General features: G+C 50.0%; 1 protein-coding gene across 1 annotated transcript in view; it reads right to left on the bottom strand.

Annotated features, from left to right (window-relative positions):
• The window catches only part of OTOG (otogelin), a 133,401-nt gene that overhangs the window by 29,027 nt on the left and 91,436 nt on the right, over positions 1-12,938 (bottom strand). Inside the window, exons 36-40 of the mRNA XM_038765354.1 lie at positions 10,023-12,904; positions 9,128-9,296; positions 7,037-7,182; positions 5,623-5,712; positions 4,304-4,487 (exon numbers count right to left, since the gene is read on the bottom strand). Coding sequence (XP_038621282.1) covers positions 4,304-4,487; positions 5,623-5,712; positions 7,037-7,182; positions 9,128-9,296; positions 10,023-12,904 — 3,471 coding nt within the window. The remainder of the gene's footprint in view (positions 1-4,303; positions 4,488-5,622; positions 5,713-7,036; positions 7,183-9,127; positions 9,297-10,022; positions 12,905-12,938) is intronic.

The raw sequence follows: 12,938 nt of genomic DNA, 5'->3' as shown, positions 1-12,938 counted from the left end.
TTAAATATTATTATCATTGTTATTATTATTACTCCTATCTGTAATTTATTTTAATGTCTGTCCCCTGTGTAGACTGTAAGCTCCTTGTGGGCAGGGATCATGTCTACCAACTCTATTGCATTGTACTGTACTCTAAACATAGTGAGTGCTCAATAAATACCATTGATTGATTAATTGATTGACTGATCATTATTGCCTGTCTACTTGTTTTGTTTTGTTTTGTTGTCTATCCCCCTCCTTCTAGACTGAGCCCATTGTTGGGTAGGGATTGTCTCTATTTGTTGCCGAATTGTACTTTCATTCATTCAGTCAATTGTATTTATTGAGTGCTTACTGTGTGCAGAGCACTGTACTAAGCGCTTAGTACAGTGCTCTGCAAACAGTAAAAGTTCAATAAATATGATCGAATGAATGAATGAACCCTTCAGTGGGTATCTGAATGGAGGCATGATTTTTGCCTTCCCACTGCCACCTGCCTGGCCTCTGACAGGCACAGACTCATAATTTCCTCTTTATTCAGATCTTCAATGGCTCAGCAGGGGGACAGACCCTCAAGAAACTGGCTGTTCTTCCAACTCTCTGGTGTATAGAACCTTGAAGGGATGCAGCATGGCCTATTGGATACAGCATAGGAATGGGAATGAGAATGACCTGGGTTCTAATCCTGGATCCACCACTTTGTCTGCTGTGTGCCTTTGAGCAAATCATTTAACTTTTTTGTGACTCAGTTATCTCATCTGTAAAATGGGAATTAAGTCTGTGAATTCCATGCGGGATATGGACTGTGTCCAACCTGATTAGCTTTTGTCTACCCCAGCACTTAGTTCAGTGCCTGGCATATTTTAAGTGTATAATAAATACCATAAAAAATAACCAGTGAGCTCTTAAGATGTCTGCTCTCTTCAGGTCCTTTTCCATTTGTTAATATAGCCCTAGGCTCCTTAAGAGACTCGGAGCCACTTTACAAATGGGGAAACTGAGGTGAGACATCTCAGGGGCTTGCTCACAAGCCCTTTTCAAGGAGGGATTGGGGCTTCTGATTCAGGGAAACACCTGCCATCTCTAGACTGTAAGCTCACTGTGGGCAGGGAATGTGTTTATTGTTATATTGTACTTTCCCAAGCACTTAGTACAGTTAGTGCTCAATAAATATCATTGACTGAGTGATTAAGCATCTGGGTCTAACTCAGCAAAGTTCCTCCACCATCTGCTGAGAGCCAAGAGGCTCACAATGAGGGCTTGGATCCCATGACAGATTGGCAGAGGCCTAGCAGGCCTCTACACTTTGTAAGCCCAGACCTAATGAAATGTCTTATCTGGGTCTTTCCAGTCTCTGCCTTTCTTGTAAAATGAACATTAAAGAGGATTAGGGCTGGATAAAGAGAAGAAAGGAAGAAATCCAAAGCAAATGGAATCATATAAGGAAATTTCAATTGCTGCTACTCCTGTCCCAGGCTCCTCCCCTCTCTGGGCTGACCATGTCCCAGGGAAAGGCCAGAGAGAGATTCCTGCTGCTATCGGATATGCCTCTCCACGGAACTACCCTTTCTGAAATTTGGTAAGATAACATCAGGAAGCAGTGAACTTTATATGCTGGGGTTCAGGCTGGATCTCACAGCAGGCCATAATTCAAGCAATGGTGGGCATTTCTATCAATGAATCTCATTCCGACCACAGAGAGACTGAGCTCTCCTGCCCCCTCCAAGGTCAAACCTTCTGGAAAGACACAATCCAGAGACAAGGTTTGTCCTGGGCAGACCTTGAACCCAAGCTCTGTCCAGGTAGGTCCAGGCCTCTGGGGGAAGGGACGATAGCATTTCAACCAAACGACTCTCAGGATTTATTCTGAAAACAGAAACACTTACATCAATCAATCAATCAATCAATCAATCAGTGGCATTTATTGAGCACTTACTGTGCGCAGAGCAGTGTACTAAGCATTTGGGAGAGTATAATACGACAGAGTTGGTAGACACATTCCTTGCCCACTAGGAGCTTAGATCCATTTGTGGCTGCTCAAACCCAATACATATAATGCTTTGGAGAGCCATAAATAAACCCCTTACATGGGTCCTTAGCTAGAGTCTGAGGTAACACAGGCAAGGCGAAAGGGGGAATTGAGCAGTTATCTGGTTAATGCAATCAATATCATCAGCCCATATGATCAAAAATCTGTTAAAAAAATTACTCCTCTAACAATCCATAGCAATTTGAGGAGGGGCCTGAATTCTCTAGATAATTTTCCTCAACTTCCATTTCCCTTTGCCAAGTGTAAGCCAAGCTGGGCCTGGTTTACTGGGTTGCTCTGTACCTCAATCTCGTTTATTCCACCATTGGCGCCTTGTCTACATTCATCCTTTCATTCAATAGTAGTTTTTTGAGTGCTTACTGAGTCAGAGCACTGTACTAAGCACTCGGGAAAGTACAATACAGCAATAGAGACAATCCCTGCCCACAATGAGCTCACAGTCTAGAGGGAAATAATTATGGTATTTGTTAAGCGCTTACTATGTGCCAGGCAGTGTACTAAGTGCTAGGTGGGTACGAGCAAATTGGGTTGGACATAGTTCTACCTCTGGCTTGGAACTTCTTCCCTCTTCATATCCAACAGTTTACCAGTCACCCCACCGTCAAACCCCTATTAAAATCACACCCCTTCCAAGAGGCCTTCCCTGCTTAAGCCCTCATTTCTCCTATCCACCCTCTCTTCAGCATCTACTATGCACTTAGCCATGAACCCCTTCAGCACTTTGATACTCACCCCAGCCCCATAGCACTTATGGAAATAATAATAATAATAATGGCATTTATTAAGCATTTACTATGTGCAAAGCACTGTTCTAAGCGCTGGAAATAACCTCATACTCTCCTATTAACCCTATCCTTACTCCATTTTAATGTCTGTCTCCCCCTGTAGACTGTAAGATCCTTGCGGGGAAGGGATCACATCTACCAACTCTAGCCTGTGAGCTCATTGCAGGCAGGGAATGTGTCTGTTTATTGTTATCGTGTATTCTTCCAAGTGCTTAGTACAGTGCTCTGCACGCAGTTAGCTCTCAGTAAATACAATTGGCTGACTGATACTGTGGTATTTTGCTTTCCCAAATGCTTAGTACAGTGCTTTGTACACAGGGAGTGGTCAATAAATATTACCAATTGATTATGATTTGCATCTACACTACCTCAGGACCTATGTTCACAGTCTTTGATTCTACATTCTCATTTTTTTAAAGGGCTTTAAATTCCTTCATCCCAACTCCATGTGCTATACTGCTCTCCCAGAGTCCCTAGAGTTAATCCAGCCTAAAAACCTAGCCTGGTCAAGGAGGTTGGTGGTAGGAAGGGAGAGTAATAATAAAAACACTAAGAATAATAATAATAATGGTGGCATTTTTAAGTGCTTACTATGTGCCAGACACTTTATTAAGTGCTGAGGTCGATACAAAGTAATTGGGTTAGACACAGTCCCTGTCCCACGTGGGGCTCACAGTCTTAATCCCCATTTTACAGCTGAGGTAATTGAGGCACAGAGAAGTGAAGTGATTTGCCCAAGGTCACACAGCAGACAAATGGCAGAGCTGGGCTTAGAACCCAGTCCTTCTGAATCCCAGTTCCACGCTCTATCCACTAGGCTTCAAGAAGGGGGTATTTAGCACTAATCCTTAGGCTATCTTACTTCAAACAATAATTGTGGTTTTTGTTAAGCATTTACTATCTGCCAAGCACTGTTCTAAGCGCTGGCATAAGTCCAAGATAATCAAGTTGAACACAGTCCCTGACCTGCATGGGGCTCACAGTGTTCTAGGATGTGCTCCTGATTTCTTTACTTAACATTCATTCTTGGGGCAGTTTCCACAGGCCCACGAGATTGACGACATCAGGCCCTAAGCCCAGCCTTGAAAGTCACTTTGGGCAGGAAATTAACGTTATGAGGCTCTCACAGCCCTAAACGGAGGCCTGAAGGAGTAAACCACTGTCCTGAGTGCCTGTGTCACACCCCCTCAGGGAGGAGCTGACACACTAGAAGAAGAAGATTGAGTGTTCCATAATACCAGGCCCCACTGCTGGGTATAATGGGGAAAGGAGGCTAGGGATAGTGGGATATTGGGGGCAGACCTCCTGGCCTGGAAGTTGGGGGGTAGGGAAGGGCAGCCCAGCTCCCAAACCTAGTTTGTTCATTCATTCATATTAATTGAATTATGTAATCCTATTTATTGAGCATTTACTGTGTGCAAAGCACTGTACTAAGCACTAGTTTCCAGAGCCAGAGCCCACCCAGCCATAGGAACCCCACTTCACTCACCACAGAGTCCTCTGGTGGAGGATTCGCTGGTTCCATTCCATTCTAGAACCATCAGCCCAGAGCTATGAAACCACTGAATGTGACTGTTTACGGGCGTCCTGATCACATACATGTTTCCAGTGTCCTTGATCTTGAACCCATGTTTCTGGACTGGGGACAGGGCAAACTTGGAGTTCACAGTTACCTAAGAGAAAGCAGAGTGGAATGTCAACCTTCAGGTACACACACTGACATTCCCCACCTGGTCAACATACACTCTCATGGATACAGAGACACACCAATTGATCGATCAATCAATCAATGGTAGTAATAATAATACTAGCAATATTTGTTAAGCATTTACTCTGTGCCGAGCACTGTACTAGATGCTGGGGTAGATATAAGATCATCAGGTCCCACATGGAGCTCATATTGCAAGAAGGAAGTTTGGGCAAGGATTGTCTCTCTTTATTCCTGTATTGTACATATTTGTATGTACTTGTACGTACAACACATACAGTACACAGTATACAGTACATACAATATGTACTTGTACATATTTACTATTCTATTTATTTTATTTTGTTAATATGTTTTGTTTTGTTGTCTGTCTCCCCCTTCTAGACTGTGAGCCCGCTGTTGGGTAGGGACCGTCTCTATATGTTGCCAACTTGTACTTCCCAAGTGCTTAATACAGTGCTCTGCACACAGTAAGTGCTTAATAAATACGATTGAATGAATGAATGAATGAATATTGTACTTTCCAAGTGCTTAGTACAGTGCTCTGCACACAATTAGTGTTCAATAAATACGATTGAATGAATAAATGAATGAATGAACGAATGAATGAGAACGGGTGTTGAATCCCCATTTCACAAATGAGGGAACTGAGATTCAAAGAAATTAAGTGGCTTGCCCAAGGTCACACATCAGACAAATGGCAGAAGCAGTGTGGCCTAGTGGGTGGGGTATAGGCCTGGGAGCCAGAGGGACTTGGGTTCTAATCCCAGGTCCACCACTTGTCTGCTGGTTTACAGCTGAGTTAACTGAGGCACAGAGAACTGAAGTGACTTGCCCGAGGTGACACAGCAGACAAGTGGCAGAGCCAGGCTGAGTACCCAGATCCTTCTGACTCCCGTGCCCATGCTTTATCCACTACGCCACGCTGCTTCCTTTATTGAGCACTTATTGGGTGCAGAGCACTGTACTAAACCTTTGGGAGAGTACAGTATAACAGAGTTGGTAGACATGTTCCCTGCCTACAAGTAGCATATGGTCTAAAGGACTGACACAAGAGTGACTTTATAAAGAACAAAAGAAAGCAAATGGCTGTCCCTTACTCTTCTGTTGAGCCGGTCCACAATGACCTCGTTGTCCCGGTGGGTTACACTCATCCTTGCCAGGCACAGAGGGCGGGAACTCAAATGGCCCTGATGGGAAAGCACCATCAACCCACCTTCATCTAGACATTTCCCAAGGTCTCCACCCTAGGACACTCCCAGGACACCTCCCCAGAGGTCCCAGGTACAAAGTCTCATGAGGTCTTAGCCAGGAACTTGCCTGCATAAAGGGGGTGGGGAGCAAGGAGGAGGAGGAGAAGGAAGAAGAAGAGAGGGAGGAGGAAGAGGAAGAAGAAGAGAACAAAGAGGAAGAGGAGGAGAGGAAGAGGAGAAGGAGAATGAAGAGGAGAGGAGAAAGAAGAGAGGAGGAGGAAGAGAGGGAGGAGGGGGAAGAGGAGGAAGAAGAAGAAGAGAAGAAGGAGAAGAGGGAGGAGGAGGAGGAAGAAGAAGAGAAGGAGAAGGAGGAAGAGAAGGAGGAGGAGGAAAAGGAGGAGGAGATGAGAAAGAAGGGGAGGAGGAGAAGAAGGAAAAGGAGGAGGAGGAGGAGGAAAAGAAGGAGGGGAGGAGGAAAAGGAGGAGGAGGGAAAGGAGGAGGAGAAGGAGAAAGAAGAGAAGGAGGAGGAGGAAAAGAAGGAGGAGGCAGAAAAGAAGGAGGGGAGGAGGAAAAGGAGAAGGAGGAGGAAAAGGAAGAGGAGGAGGAGGAGGAGGAGAGGGAAAAGGAAGAGAAGGAAGGAAAGGAGGAGGAGAAGGAGGAGGAGGAGAAAGAGGAAGAGAAGGAGGAGGAGGAGAAAGAGGAAGAGGAGGAGGATGAGGAAGACAAGGGGGAGGAGGGGTTGGCTGGGGAGGTATTGAAAAGGAACTGAAAAATCCTGCATTAACTGGGTTTGCCCTATGGGACCCAGTCAGGCAGCCCATGGGTGGTTTTGCGGGGCAAGATCAGTCAGTCTGGGTGCAGAGCACTACACTTCCCCCTTGGGCAAATACAATACCACAGAGTTGGTAGACATATTCCCTTCCCACAAAGAAAGATGTATGGCAGATAGCCCATAGCTAGACCTGTAGTCCCCGGGGCCACCAAGCATGTATGCTGGCTGCCGATAGGTCACCTGCCTTACCAGAAGCCAGTCCGGTCTTGCTCTGCTCCGCCAAGCCCTGCATCAGCCCAGCCTGAGCTACAGGGTTTCACTACTTGTAGGTGTGTTTACCTATTCTTGCTTTCCAAACCAGATTGTGCCTGATGGAGTCTCGACCCCTCTGACCAGAGCCCCTTCCCCTTTGTGGCTAGCCCAGGTGGCTCAGAGCAGGGGGCCATATACCATCATCACAGCAACTCTGGCACTAACAGAAGAGCCCCAACCCCAAGCCCCCAAGCTGCCTCTCGCTGCCACGGGGGGAGGGAATCCAGAATAATCACCAGGGCTTCACTCTCGCAGTGCACGACGTGGACGGTGACCACTTCGTCCCGGCTCTGTATGACCACGTAGGCGGCTTCTTTAAATACAGCCACATGGTTCCCATCAAATGTCACCACATTCAGGTCAGGAAAGAAGGAGCAGCGGCCTGGCGGGGAGGAGGGGGGTCAAGAAAGGATGGGTTCAATCGCACCAGTATATGAAGGACCATTCATTCATTCATTCATTCATTCAATCATATTTATTGAGCGCTTACTGTGTGCCTGGTACTAAGCGCTTGGGAAGTACAAGTTGGCAACATATAGAGACCGTCCCTACCCAACAACAGGCTCACAGCTCCAGCACTTGTCTGCTATTTGACCTTGGGCAACTCAATTGACTTCTCTGGGCCTCAGTTACCTCATCTGTAAAATGGGGATTAAGACTTGAGCCCCATTTGGATATGGACTTTGTACAACCTGATTAGTTTATATCTACTCCAGCGCTTAGGACAATACGTGACACATAGTAAGCACTTAACAAATACCATTATTATTATCATTATTAACAGCATTCAACCTTCCGGGTGCCTCTGCATATCCCACTCTAAAGGTCGAGACAGACATTAATAGAAATAAGTAATTTATAATATATAATTTAAAGATATGTACATGAATATGATACTATGTCCCACGTTTGCCTAATACTACATTTCCTTTATCCATAAAACAACTGGGAGCAAACTGGTGTCTGTCATAGGAATAAGTGGAGGGAAGACATGCAGGAGGAGCCCTCCTTCCCAACCCAACAATCCAACCCCACACCATCCCTGCAAAACCCCCCAGCATCAAATCATGTCTTACAACTGACATGAATCTGGGAACCAGGGGAACTGTGGTCTATCCCCGGCTCCACCTCGTATCTGCTGCGTACCCTTGGGCAAGTCATTTAACTTCTCGTTGCTTCAGTTCCCTAATCTGAAGAATAGGAATTCAACCCCCGCCCTACCTCCTTCCTCTCCTCACTGCACCTGTATATATGGTTGCACAGATTTATTACTCTATTTATTTTACTTCTACATATTTACTATTCTATTTATTTTGTTAATGATGTGCATCTAGCTTTATTTCTACTTATTCTGTTGACACCTGTCCATGTGTTTTGTTTTGTTGTCTGTCTCCCCCTTCTAGACTGTGAGCCCGTTGTTGGGTAGGGACTATATATGTTGCCAACTTGTATTTCCCAAGCCCTTAGTACGGTGCTCTGCACACAGTAAGTGCTCAATAAACATGACTGAATGAATGAATGAATGAATACCTGTTCTCCTTCCTACTTAGACTGTGAGCCCCAAGTGGGACATGATTATTTTGGGTCTACCCCAGCACTTATTATACCTTGGCTATTATACTAAGGGAAGCATGAGAAGCAGCATGGCTTAGTGGCCCGGGCCACTCACGGGCCCGGGAGTCAGAAGGACCTGGGTTTTAATTCCAGCCCCACCACATGTCTGCTGTGTGACCCTGGACAAGTCACTTAACTTCTCTGGGCCTCAGTTGGCTCATCTGTAAAATGGGGATTAAGACTGTGAGCCCCACGTGGAACAACCTGATTACCTTCTATCTACCCCAGTGCTTGGCACATAGTAAGCACTTAGCAAATACCATCATCATCATCATCATCCTGTCTGTTGTGTGACCTTGGGCAAGTCATTTCATTTCTCTAGGCCTCAGTTACCTTATCTATAAAATGGAGACTAAGAGAATGTGAGTCCCACATGGGATGGGGACTGCACCCAACCTGATTGCTTTGTGTATACCCCAGCGCTTACAACAGTGCTTGGCACATAGTAAGTGCTTAACAAGTACAAAATTATTATTATCATCACAGTACTTGGCAAATAGTAAGCATTTAACAAATACCACTCATTATTATTATTATGTCAATCACAGGAGGCATGGCTCATTAGCGGGTTGTAATTAAATCCTTCTAATTGGGGTCGGTAGATCTGATAGGGCACAGAAGCACTCTGTAATCCAATCATATGCCCCTTATACAAATTGCACCCCATTGCATACCCAAGAGGAGGGAATAGAGCAGCAACAGCAGCAACTCACATGCACATTCCCACTGCGGGCAGCACTTGTCTCCACGGACACGGACGGCAGGCCCTCTGAGCCCGCAGCTGGGCGGCCTGGCGCTGAAGGGGCAGTGCTGGGATTGGTTCACCTGGATCAGCTGGCCCTCCAGGCAGAGGTGCCTGACGCATTCTGCCTCGATGACAGGCTGAGACACGGGGGAGCCACGGTCATCACCCTGAGCCATGAGGCTGGAGGAAGGGGATGGGTGGGGGGCGAAGGAGCCTGGGGTGGGGTGGTATCAGCAGTCCTCCAGCCAGAGGGTCCATAGTGGCTGAGAGATCTGTGGTCCCGCAGAGGAGGCCCCACCTCTTGGTTTCCCTTGCCCCACCACAGGATGCAGCTTCTCTCCTTTCCCACCCCTAATCCCCAGCCTGGGTCCTCCTCATCCTGGTGGCAGGAACCTGGATCTGATGGGAGGTGAGGATTTCTCAGAGAGAGACAGGCAAGCAGAGAGGGAAGGAAGGGCCCTCCTCTCTTTCTAAAACTGATTCTAAGCAGTTCAAAATGGTGCAATATCTGACCAATGGTGAAATTCTGGCATCCCGTGAGGGCCAGCATGTCCTGGGGACCTGGGGCAGCTGCTGGACACCCATCAACCCTCACAAGCCAGGCCAGCCCCTGGGACCACCCACAATCGGGCTGCTTTGCATGGAGCCCCACCCCTTCCATGCTGCTCTTCTGGGGAGGTGCTGAGGCTCGAGAGGCCAGTGGTTACGGGTGTGGGCAAAGCCTGGGCTATGGGCAGGGTAGATGGCGGATGAGGGCCAGAATAGTTTCCTGGATGATGGAGCAGATCCAGGTTAGCACCCCTAGGCCATGACTCCTGCCCCTCTGCGTCCAGGCAGCCAGAGCCCCGGATGCTGCTACTCACCACACATGTTGGGGGCACTTCTGCTCCTCTGGCCGACTTGGGGGTGGACCCACCAGCCAGTCCTGCTGGGAAACGGGAAGTCGGGGGACCTGCAGTGGCACCAGGGATGCTGGGGTGAACTGGTCCTTGTGTCAGAGAGGCAGCTGAGGGGATCGATGACATCTCGGGGGGCTTCCAGGACTCAGAGGGCACAGGGTATGATTCTGGGATCTGAGAGGTGGTCCTGTCAGGAACAGAGACCCTCATGGTCTGAGGAGTGAGAGGCAGGGGCTGCGAGGAAGGCGGGGGCATCGTGATGAAGTCTGAAATGAACTCCGGGTGTCCTGCCTCAGCTGAGGTGGGCTCCACAGGGTGCGGCCTGGCGGGTGGCCCCATGCCCACATCCCGGGGTGAGCTGGACATGGATGTTGAGGGAGGTGCCTGCTTGGACAGTACAGCCATCCTCTCTGTGACGCTCTTACTCGGGATGGGCACGGCCATGGATGCCTGGGTCGGCTCAGGTTCGGCAGACCTCGCCGGGGTGGGAGCCCGGACTGGCGGTGGGACGTCCAAGTGCGGAGTGGAGGTTGAGCTGGAAGACAGAGGTACTTCCTGACTGACGAGGTGGACAGCAGCTGGGACCGTCGGGGCCGGAGGACTCAGGAGGCCGATAGCCTTGACCGGCTGCAGTGAGGTTGGGACCGGATAGGAGAGAGCCAACACTCTTTCAGGCTGGGTGGGAGTACTTTGACCAGGAAGGGGGCCAGTGTGGGTTAAAGGCATATGGGTAGGAGGCCAGGCAATAGATGGAGCTGAGCTGGTCACCTCAGGGGGCTGAGAGGCCACTGAGGTTATCATCTTTTTCAGAGGGGCTCTGGTGAGGGGCAGCTGCTCAGGGAGAAGGAGAGGTGATTTGGGGAATTCAGAGACTGGGGCCTCAGCCTCTGGGGCTGTGGAGAGAGCTGGGAGGAGCTTCATCGACGAGCTGGTGGCAGTGGTGCTCTGGGGAGCCTGGGAGAGAAGGGGCATCTTCAGCGTTGTCAGAGGGGTGACAGGGCTTGGGGAAGAGGCCTTAGAGGAGAAGAGTGTTGTTGGGTGAGGGACCCTTCCCCCCTCGTGGGGCTCCGGGGGAGGCAGTGACTCAATCTTTTCTGTCTCTGTGTGGTGTGAGGGCACTGGAGTGTTAGTTTCTTGTGCATGGGTGCTTGTTTGGGCCTCTGAGGAGGGTGTGTGGGAGCTCATGCTGGCAGTCAGCTTGGTCAAGCATTTTGGGGCTTCCACAGCCTCTAGGGTCTTGTCGGCCTGTCTGGTTGTCAACACCACCAAGGTAGGGGTCTGTGGCTGAGCTGGGGCAATGGACATGACACGTGCTGACAGGACTGCCGGAGTTGGGGTGGCAGAATATGGGGGCGGAGGTGGAGCAGCTGAGGGAGTCACAGCAGGAGATGTGAATGAGGACACAGCAGCCAAAGGAGACAGAGCATAGGGGGATGAGGATGGGGTACCTGAAGGAGACACAGCAGACGGGGAGGGGGACGGGGTAGATGAGGATGGGAGAGGGGACATGGGAGCTGAGGGAGACAGAGCTGGAGATGGGGGCAGAGACACAGCCAGAGACATTGGCAGAGACACAGCCAGAGACATGGGCAGGGATTTGGGAGTTGAGGGAGACGGAGCAGGAATTGGGGATGAGGACATGGTAGCCGAAGGAGACACAGCAGATGAGGAGGGGGACGGGGTAGTTGAGGGAGACAGAAGTGGAGGTGGGGTTGGAGACACAGCTGGAGATGTGGACGTGGTCTTGGAAGCTGAGGGAGACACAGCAGGAGATCGGGGCAGAGACACGGCCGGAATCGTGGGCAGGGTCATGGGAGCTGAGGGAGATGGAGCTGGAGACGGGGGCAGAGAGACAGCTGTGGACGTGGGTGGGATCGTTGGAGTTGACGGAGATGCAGCGGGAGTTCGGGCTGGAGGAATGGCAGCTGAAGACTGTGGCACAACAGATGGGGGTGGCCAGGATGTGGCAGCTGAGGGAGACACAGCTGGTGACATGGACTGAGATGTGGTGGCTAAAGGAAAGGACCCAATGACCCGGGCTGGTGTCACAGCAGCTGGGGCTGAGGGCACGGCAGCTGTCCCCAGAGGCCTTTCTACAGGAGAAATGGTGTCTGCTGCCACAGACGCGGCCCCGGGATGCTCTGCACCAGATGAGGACATGGCCATTGTCTTTGTGGGCCTGGGCCTGGCTGGACTGGTGGGAGGAGAGGGCTGGGCTGAAGTAGAGGTCACTCCTGGAAAAGGGAGAGTTGGGAAGGAGCCAGGGAAGTGAGTTGCTTTTGCAGTTAAAATCAGTGTCACTTGGGCCATTTTCACAGTGGTTGGCCCTGGGCTGGGCCCCTCTGCAGATGGAGTCACTTGCAGGGCTGTGGGGGATAGAGGGCTGGGGGCAGTGGTGCTTGGGGGAGGGGAGTGGTCTGTCCCCGGCTTCCCCATAGCTGTGGCCTGAGAGACAGAGGGCCAAAACACTGGCTCAGTGACTCCCTGCTCTGTAGTCTTCTCTTGGAGAGTAGGGGCAGTGCTCCCAGAGGTCTTCCCCATGGCTAATCCCATTTCCTCCATAGCCAAGGTCTGGGGCTCAACTCCCGTGATGACAGGCAAATGCATTTCCTGAAAGGGCAGTGTGGAGGGGCTGGGCTGTGTTCGGGTCCGCGGCCCAGCGCTAGTGGCAGTGAGGGCCAGTGTGAGGCTGGCATTGGTCCTGGGTGCCCCAGGACCGAGGCTGGTCTCCTGGGTGGTGCTCGCTTGTGGCCGAGTCATCCTCGCGTCCATGGCTTCATCTTCCCGAGGGGAAGTCATATCTCTGCTGGGAACCCGGGAGGGGAGGGCAGCTGTGGCCTCAATGCCTAAGGAAGAACCAGAAACAAGTGGGGCAGAGTG

This window comes from Tachyglossus aculeatus, chromosome 22, assembly GCF_015852505.1.
Source record: "Tachyglossus aculeatus isolate mTacAcu1 chromosome 22, mTacAcu1.pri, whole genome shotgun sequence".
Lineage (NCBI taxonomy): Eukaryota > Metazoa > Chordata > Mammalia > Monotremata > Tachyglossidae > Tachyglossus > Tachyglossus aculeatus.
This window is presented reverse-complemented; position numbering and strand designations above follow the sequence as displayed.